The sequence below is a fragment of the Microtus ochrogaster genome, chromosome 1 (assembly GCF_000317375.1).
Source record: "Microtus ochrogaster isolate Prairie Vole_2 chromosome 1, MicOch1.0, whole genome shotgun sequence".
In the NCBI taxonomy this organism is placed as follows: domain Eukaryota; kingdom Metazoa; phylum Chordata; class Mammalia; order Rodentia; family Cricetidae; genus Microtus; species Microtus ochrogaster.
This window is the reverse complement of record NC_022009.1, coordinates 43,867,607-43,876,592: the sequence shown is the minus strand read 5'-3', so window position 1 is coordinate 43,876,592 and position 8,986 is coordinate 43,867,607. Positions and strand designations below refer to the sequence as shown.

Sequence of the window (8,986 nt, the reverse complement as noted above, 5' to 3'; positions counted from 1 at the left end):
TGTAGACCAGGCTGGTCTCGAACTCACAGAGATCCACCTGCCTCTGCCTCCCGAGTGCTGGGATTAAAGGCGTGCGCCACCACCGCCCGGCTCTGACGCCCCCTTTGTATATTTGCATTTCTCTAAATTTTAGAAATGACATTTCACCAAAGATAGCATCATAATGCAACCAGCAGATTCGTCATCATGAAAGGGTACGGGAATTGTGCTTAACACCTAGGCAGGTTTTAGGTGAGCCCTGTGCTAGTTCAGCCTTGTCTCCAGGTAGTTGGGCACCATGTACCATTATGTGGTTTATCTGGATTTCCCTGCAGGTCAAAAATCAGCTCAGATAACTGTAACTTTCTCTCTGATTCTACAGTCCAGATTCAACTCCGATGACAGAAATGGAAATACACTTCCCTGCCACTAGAGGGCAGAATAAAGAGCTTGTTTCTTTTTCTTTTTTATAACATGAAGGACTGCTCCATTTTTGTGAGTTCACATAAAAGTCTGGCTTCTGTTACTTCACTCTTCACGAGTGTAGGATGCTGATGAAAACCAGCATGAAATAGATGGCTAAAACTCGCTATTATGAAAACATCTCAGATGAGGTCACGTTCATGGTTTCTGGTCGAATGTATAAAGCTGAAGCTTCCCATTGTGATTGATTTTAGGCAATATGTCACACCAGGACAAGGTGTACAAACAGGGGCTGAAGAAGCTGCAAGAGTTTTGAATAAAACATGACAAACCAACATGGAAGCCAGCTTGGAAGTGTCTGAGCTGCCTGGCCCCACTCACTCCCTCACCTCCTTCTAGCAGCTTCTATAATGAGCACAAGGCACCAACTCCGCCAGCGGAGGAAATGATTGGTGGGCGCCGCTCACAGCCAAGAGTTTCCCATAACACATGGTTACTTACATATGAGATTTTAACTCTGCTTATTGGATTAATTCTTTTCATGCTTATCACGTATGCAGATAAGAATTTCAAGAACTGATTCTTTGGCAAGACAATGCTGTTTTTTAACATGTTGTTGGTATTGTTTGTTTTCTCTCTCTCTCTCTTTCTCTTTTTTTCTCTCTCTCTGTTTGATTTTTTTGAGACAGGGTTTCTTTGGGTTACCTGCCCTGGCTGTCCTGGAACTCGCTCTGTAGACCAGGCGGGCCTCAAACTCACAAAGATCTGCCTGCCTCTGCCTCCCAAGTGCTGGGATTAAAGGTATATGCCACCATAACCAGTGATAATGCTATTTAAAAATCTGTTGAAATTAAGGTGAGCTCAGGGGTAAGGGATAAGGGACTTAAGGTCACGATGACACATTCAATTTGCATAAGAAGGACCCAGAAGTTCCCAGATACTGTAACTACATGTAACCAGATAGATTTATCAGCAAAAATGTTTCTGGGAGGTTGTTGCTGGGTCCTCACACAAACCAGGAAGACAATGAAAAAACCTCACCTTTCCATCCTTAGACGTGCCCGCAACTTGTCCTGTTGCTATGGTGACCCTGTCGGGATGGACTGCTAGGCTAAAACAAAGATATTTATCAGACACCTCCACCACAAAGTTGAGTGTTATTTCTCTTTCATTAACTACAATCTTCCAAAAGTTTAAACACAAGAACCCATACTGCCCCCCCTTCCTACAGACTTACCAGAATTCCCCAAACAGTCCAACAACCTTAGACAGGAGGGTTTGTTTTATTATTTATCAGAGTCCTCTTATTTCCTCTTGGGAACTTCCAAACTTAAGGAAAGGCATCCTTTGTAGGGAAAATACCACTTCAGTCTCAGAACAACTGCCTTAGGCCACACCCTTTCTTACAAGGCACTTCTGAGTGTGTTCATTTCTATCAATAGGATCACTAGCCAGGGATCCAGGATGAGCACAGATCCATCTACCCATCCAATTGCTCCAAAGTCTTCCCTAAGCTATAAAATGAACTATAGGCATATCAGACTGAGCCTAATGTACACAACAAAGTACACTTTCCTTTATCTAAAACTAAAGACCCAATTTGAAGCCCTTTACATTTGATATGCTAGGAAAGCTTCCTGGAGATTTTTTCCCCTCTGATATCTGGTCAGGCGGAAGTGCAGTGAGGACAGAGAGCAGCAGGAGTCTGGCAGCAGAGCCAGGGAGCCCAACGTGGAGAACAGAAAGAATAGCTATACACGCTTTGCCCAGTCTGGTCTCAGAGCCCCCACCCCCTTTCGGCTAAGGCTAGCTCACCTCTGCTGTGACACCCTGTTTGTGAGGACTCACCACTTGACGTCGTCGTTGTGGCCCGCGTAGTGCCTCTGCAGCTGCTCCTCCACGTTGTAAAGCACCACCACCGATGCGATGAAGTACACTGTCTCCCCCGTCGGGAGCAAGTACAGGTTATTGCGACAGTCTCGCCCCCGGTACCCATAGCTTAGTGGAAGTCAAGGTGAAAGCAGCTTGCCTTTAAGAGCTGGTAAGCCACCGCTTTATCCCACAGGCATATAAATGCTGCGTAATGATTCCTGCCAGTTTCGCCAACTTAAACAAGATCGGACGGGAAATGTGCAGAGCATGGGGGTGCACGCTTTCAATTCTAATTGGATCTCTGTGAGTTCCAGGCCAGCTGGGGCTGCAGAGTGAGACCCTGTCTCAAACAGAACAAAACGAAATACACTCTGTACCTAGTAGACCTTCATACCTACGTGCCTGAAATTAAGTTGACAGTGGTCAGTAAAAACATGAATGCATCATCTTGCAGTGCTGGGGACTGAACCCAGGCCCTTTCCTGTGCTAGGTAAATGCTCTACTAATACACTTGAGACATGTGACCATTGTGTAGCCCAGGCTGGTTTCAACTCTGATCTTCTTGCCTCCGCTTCCCTGGCTCTGGGATTACTGATATGTCTTGCTACATGGCACGCCTGGTAAAAACACGTAGTTTTTACAACATGAAGGTTTGTTTGATATTTAGAAGCTATAAATCTGAGTCTGCTTATACTGTCTGTAATCTAGGAGCTAAATCTTTTCATTAAAAATGACTTTAAGCTGGGCGGTGGTGGCACACGTCTTTAATCCCAGCACTCAGGAGGCAGAGGCAGGCGGATCTCTGTGAGTTGGAGGCCAACCTGGTCTACAAGAGCTTGTTCTGGGACAGGCTCCAAAAGCTACAGAGGAATCTTGTCTCAAAAAAACAAATAAAACAAAAAAAACCCCAAACAAACAAACAAGGAAACATTCTTTGAGTAGCGTTTTCTGGATTAAATTTAATAAACTGATTTACTTAAAGAAGAGGTAGATCCCATACATGACATGCGCCAAAACAGATTGCCAAGCAACATCTAATCCTTTGAGTTCCATGAATGTGATTCCATAATCTCAACTACTAAGTTCTTGTCAATGAAGGCAGGACAGCATCAACTGACATCAAGAATCTGTCTTCAGAGTGTGACATTAGTCAGTCAGCAGATAATAACCATGTGTTTGAGTGTAAGGCCTTTGCAGGGGGCGAGCGGCTGCTGCAGCCTTCCCCCAATGAAAATGAGTCGACCACACTGAGTGGTAGAAACAGATCAGTAGCTCTTGTGGGCGGTGGTAGCACATGCCCACAACCCCAGCATTCAGGAGAGTGAGGCAGAAGGATTGCTGTGAGTTAAAGGCTAGGCTCCTTAGTAAGACACTGCCTCAAAAATCAAGAGCAACAAATGGTCTCATCATGATCACTAGAGTCCTAAATTTTACCTAATTTTGATTATTTTCACAAAGCTCGTTTCTCTGTGTCTGTCTAACTAACTGTTCTTTTAGACTGACAGGCAGGCCATAAACATGCGGTATCCTCTGGCCCCCAAACCATTCATCTATACAATGATCATTTCCATACTGTCTTTTCAGGAAGACAGTGGGTGAGCATTTGAACAGGAACCACGATTGTGAGAACTTGCTCAGGTATTGCTTCTCCTACATGGCCACATTTAAAAACTTAATTTTTTTTAAGTTAACTGTAAAATATTTAACTTTTATGAATCTTCTACCACTAGACTTCCAGAAGTCACCCACGACAATCTGGTCAGCAAATAAAGGATACACCCATTCCAGCTTCAGCCGCTTCGTTGGCAGCTCGGCTTTTGCTTCCAAACTGTAAGAATCCACTTGGTCTTTGGGCATGTACATGGTGACGGGGCGGCCTCGGAGAAACATTTTTACATATCCCTCTTCTACAAAAACAATGAAGTGTCAGTGACATATCTCGGCCCCTGAAAGCAAATGCCACACACTGGCTAGTCTGTCAATGCACAAGGGACAATTTCCCTTTTGCACCTTAAAAGGTTTTTTTTTTTTTAAAAAAAAATGCATTTACTTATTAAACGTGTTGGTGGGGGTGGGGTGGGGTCACATGGCACATGTGAACAACTCTGGAAGTCTGTTTTCTCCTTCCATTGTCTCCTTCCATCGCAGAAGACCCAGGGACTCAAACTCCGGTGGTCAGGCTGTGGTAAGCAGCTTTATGTGCTGAGCCCTCTCACTGGTCCCAGAGTCCCCATCCACCACCACCCCCAGCACCCCCCCCCATGCCAAGTCCTTTTCAGTTACTGTCCATAGGACATAAAAGTGAACACACAGGGGCTGGAGTAATGGCTCACTGGTTAAGAGCACCTACTACTCTTCCAGAGGACCCACGTTAGGTCCCAGTATCCTCATGGGATGACTGACAACACTCGGAAGGATCTATTTTCTGCCCTCTTCTGGCCTCCTTGGGTACTTGCATACATGTGTACATACCCCAACACAGAGACACATACACATGTAAATAAAAATTAAATTAAAGGTCTAACACAAAATTAAGTGTCCTGAAACAAAAGTTTGTGTCATTGTTATTTCTAAGCTTCTCGTTCAAGTTCACACCATTGATAAGGATTTATAATAGGTATGAACTAGATTCTCACAATTATTTCTTGGGACATCTTGGCACAGATATGTTTCTATCATCCGAAGAAAATGTACAGCCCAGAATCGCAACTAACTCAAGAAACCCACTTAGTCTGTCATGGAGTCCAATGTATATACAATCTCAGCATCAAACTTTAAGAACTATCCTTTGGTCAGGCACTGGTGGCACATGCCTTTAATGGAGGCAGAGGCAGGTGGATCTCTGTGAGTTCGAGACCAGCCTGATCTACAGAGTGAGTTCCAGGACAGGGTCCGAAGCTACAGAGAAACCCTGTCTCAAAAATCCAAAAAATTCCTTTGATATTTAAATTGATTTGTTATAGTAGAGTGTAAAATAAAAGACTTCCATGTGTCTTTTACATTGTACAGTTTTCAAATTGCCAAGAATGCTGAGTTAGCAGAATGCTCAGTGCATGCAAGGATTCAATAAAAAAGAAAATGCTAAATTTAAAAAAGTTATTTGAAACAGAGTTTCTCTGTGTAGCCCTGTGTAGACCAGTCTGGCTTCGAACTCACCAAGATCCACCTGCCTCTGCCTTCCGAGTGCTGAGGTTAATTAAAGGTGTCTGCCACCACTACCCAGCTAAATAAATAAATCTTAAAAGCAAAGTTTTAAAATAAAAAAATGCTTAAAGAGAAACTAGAAATGAAAAATAAAAAGGGAAGACCAAACGAAGAGGGAGGGAGGAGGAGGGACAGAGAGGGAGGAGGGGGGATCAAGATGGGGAGAGCTCTCTAGAATGACATTTCTATTAAAATAACTGTTTTATATTGGAAAATTTATTATTTTTATGTATTAGTATATCCACCATGTGTATTCCTGCTGTCTGTGGAGGCCAGAAGAGAGCACCAGGTACCGTAGGACTGCAGTTGTGAGCCACCATGTGGATGCTGGAACCTGAACCTGGGTCCTCTGCAAGAGTAGCAACTGTTCTTAACTGCTCAACCATCTCCCTAGGCCCCTAAAATAACCTCTGGTATTCTAATAAGTAGAAGGTCCATGGTAAAAAATAACAAAACAGAATCAAACCCACGTTAGGTACTCTAACTAGAGTTTCAAGTCTCTGATGCGAGCAGAGAGAACATCTCCTGGGCTCCTGCTGAGTTCAGAGTCAGACCCTTCGTTCTGATGCTCCTGCAGACTGGAGAACCCAGAACCAATGGAACTAAAATAGGCAGGGGTGAACAGCGATACCCGCACAAACCCCACAAAAAATCACCCTGGAGAGGACACTGATGAGGAGAAGTTGAGAGGCAATCACAGCACTTCAATGGCTAAGGACTTTCAAACAAGGCTGCATGCAACACCGTTTGTTCCCAAGGGCATGCGCTGCAGATCCCAATGCATGTGCCACTTCGTTTTGGGTTTAATGAAGCTTGACTTTCAGGTAAGAGCCACGAATGTGCTCATCCCCACAGCACACACTGTCCCAGCCACTGCTCCAGGGATGGTTGGGATGTTTCTTACATGGGGACCCATCCTCCCTGGCTGCATCTGCAGCAGTGCTCCCTCGAGTCACCTTGCAGCCCGTTGCCAATCGCAGCCAGCCCAGACTGCCCTTCATCTGATGCTTCGCCCATGATGGTCACTGCCTACTCACGTACTGGCTCTCTTTATCTGACCGCATCTTCTACATCCACCCCATGAGGATTCTGCTCTCAGGCCAGCAGTGTCTTCCCGCTGAGCCTTGGCTACAACTCTTTCCTTCCCTTCTCTTCTGTTCCTCTTTCCTATCTAACCTCTCACCCAAGGTGCTGCTCTTCCATTGGTGACCACAAATGGAGACTTAAAAAGCAACCACCAGCCCCACCTTAGAGAGCAGGGAAGCAGGGATGCCGGAGTTGAAAGTGAAATGGGAAGCGATTCCACTAACTCTCTGTCAGATGTGCATCAGCCCAGCCGGGTGGAGGGCTAAGGCCCATATGACGTCATTTCCAAAAGACGGAGAGCCAGTTGTGGGCGCAGACAGTGCACAGTCTACTGGGCAGTCTGTTGAAATCACATGGTGGTTAGGTTCCAGTGAAGAACACCCGTGACTGAGGTTTCCTTACCTGACCAGAAAAAAATTACTTCCTAGGCCAAAACAATGTTTAGCTGTGTGCCGTTGTGTACTAGAAACTCAGAGGGCCTACGTCTACAGTCAACACCGACACGGGAAAGCAATGCTGTTTTCAGACATGTTAGGAGCACAACACGCAATCACCAAACCCAGAGGTGCTAGTGGGGGGAGAGGTCAGCGGTGCAGAGCTTCATGCCAAACAGTGGACACTCAAGGGGCTGACTTCTAGCTCTCTCAGGATCCTTCCAGACCACCTATGGTCAGCCAATGATGAATGGCAGTCCAAACCACAGCCACGTGTCGAAGCCCATCCCAGTGAATGTCCAGAGGTGCGCTGAACTTACGACAAATTACAGAAACGTCATGCGAGGAGGGCTCTGCCTGTATGAAAACAGCCTCTGGACTGGGGCAGCAGCCTCGTGCAGAGAGCTGTGGGCCAGGAAGCTCTGCCTACCTTTGCAGTGTGTCACCCGGCGCTTCCCTTGGGGTTTCGGAGACTGAAGGGCTAGACAAAGAGATGGCTGGTACTGCAAGTGTGGTTGACCTGTCTGGGGTGGGGTGTTCACTGGCCAGCTGCAGGCTGGTGCTACCCTGCCCCCCAGAGGACAATGGAACAAGGGGACATTTTATGTATCCTGACATGTATGTTCAGTTGCACGCCTGTGGGTTTATGGTGATTACATTTTCAGGGATTAATCTTTATTTTGTATGGAAAGGGGAAACTGGAAAAATTAAAATCAATTACACACTCATAATTTTTGCATGTTTAACTATATCTTAAAATACAATTAATACACTAAAAAAGAGAACGTAGCATCCACTTTCTTATAAAGTGTGATTTAGAGAGATTGATGGACAGCTATCTATGAAGTACTGATTTGTAACTAAGGAGGCAGAAAGGGAGCAGGTATTTTGAACAGCTTTATGAGGGAGAGCCTTTCCCTTGAGGAGAGGCCGGAGGAGCAGGGCAGAGAGACGGGAATCTTTACTATAGGAGTTCCCACTCTAACCCTTACTGGCCTGTGTGGGTCTGACAAGGGGCGGGGAGGGGTCTAGTCTCAATGCCTGTGTACTGGCAATCCTGCTGTTGGCTGAGCTGCCAATGGCTGTCGTGTTGCACTCACAAACACAGAGCTGTTTCCTGAGGTACCTGAGGCCTGGCTCTGAGGCCACCACTTCCTATTTGCCATTCAGCCGAGTTCTAAGTTTCAGCCCTCCCTCCACTCAAGAAAGAAACCAGAACTTACCTGGGCTGAATGTGGGCTCCTTGGGTTTGCTGTGAAAATAAACAAAAAAATTAGTGGAGGTCCAAGGACACATCATGTTTTTCCTTGGTAATTCTCCGCCTCACAGATGGGAGCTGGGTCTCCCACTGGACCCAGAACTCTGTGGCTGGCCAGCTTGCTCCCGAGGATCTCCCCCTCCCCCTCCCTCATACCCACTCTTTATTGGGCCGATGGGGATTCGAACTCCAGTCCTCATCCCTGCACTGCCAGTGTTCTACCTGCTGAGCCACCTCCCCAGCCTCCAAACACTTTTTGTAGAGCATCTGGGTGTTCCCTCTCACCTCTCCCCAGCCACACGCTACAGCCATTTTCCACATGCATGGTGTGGAAATTATGTGCGAATTCGGAAAACAAGGCTAAATCCACTGCAGAAGAAACATGTATATATAAAAATGTTCAAAATTAAGTGAATGAGATAGCAATCCTGTTTTTCACCAAAGCTGTGCCCAAGGAGAGCAGATACAGGCTAGGGGATACAGGCTACTCAAGGTGAGAGTGACCCTGATGAATGTGTAAGGTTTAAAACTTCCTGCTCTCCCTCTCTCAGACGCAAGGAACTTATTTAAAATGAGCAGGAATGTCTATTTCCTGCCAAAGAGATATCCACACATTCGTGCTTATGGCTGCACTACTCGCAACAGAAGGGATGGGACCAGCTGCCTGTCCATCCACAGAGGGATGGAACTAGCCAGATGTCCATCCACAGAGGGATGGAACTAGCTAGAT

At 46.0% G+C, this 8,986-nt stretch overlaps 1 protein-coding gene across 2 annotated transcripts in view; it reads right to left on the bottom strand.

Annotated features, from left to right (window-relative positions):
• Window positions 1-8,986, bottom strand: part of Eml1 (echinoderm microtubule associated protein like 1) — a 106,573-nt gene that overhangs the window by 27,056 nt on the left and 70,531 nt on the right. The window contains exons 5-9 of one of the 2 annotated variants that reach the window (XM_026781032.1): window positions 8,222-8,250; window positions 7,429-7,479; window positions 4,052-4,181; window positions 2,251-2,400; window positions 1,444-1,513 (exon numbers count right to left, since the gene is read on the bottom strand). In XM_026781032.1, coding sequence (XP_026636833.1) covers window positions 1,444-1,513; window positions 2,251-2,400; window positions 4,052-4,181; window positions 7,429-7,479; window positions 8,222-8,250 — 430 coding nt within the window. The remainder of the gene's footprint in view (window positions 1-1,443; window positions 1,514-2,250; window positions 2,401-4,051; window positions 4,182-7,428; window positions 7,480-8,221; window positions 8,251-8,986) is intronic. The other variant, XM_005343535.2, reaches the window with a different exon arrangement.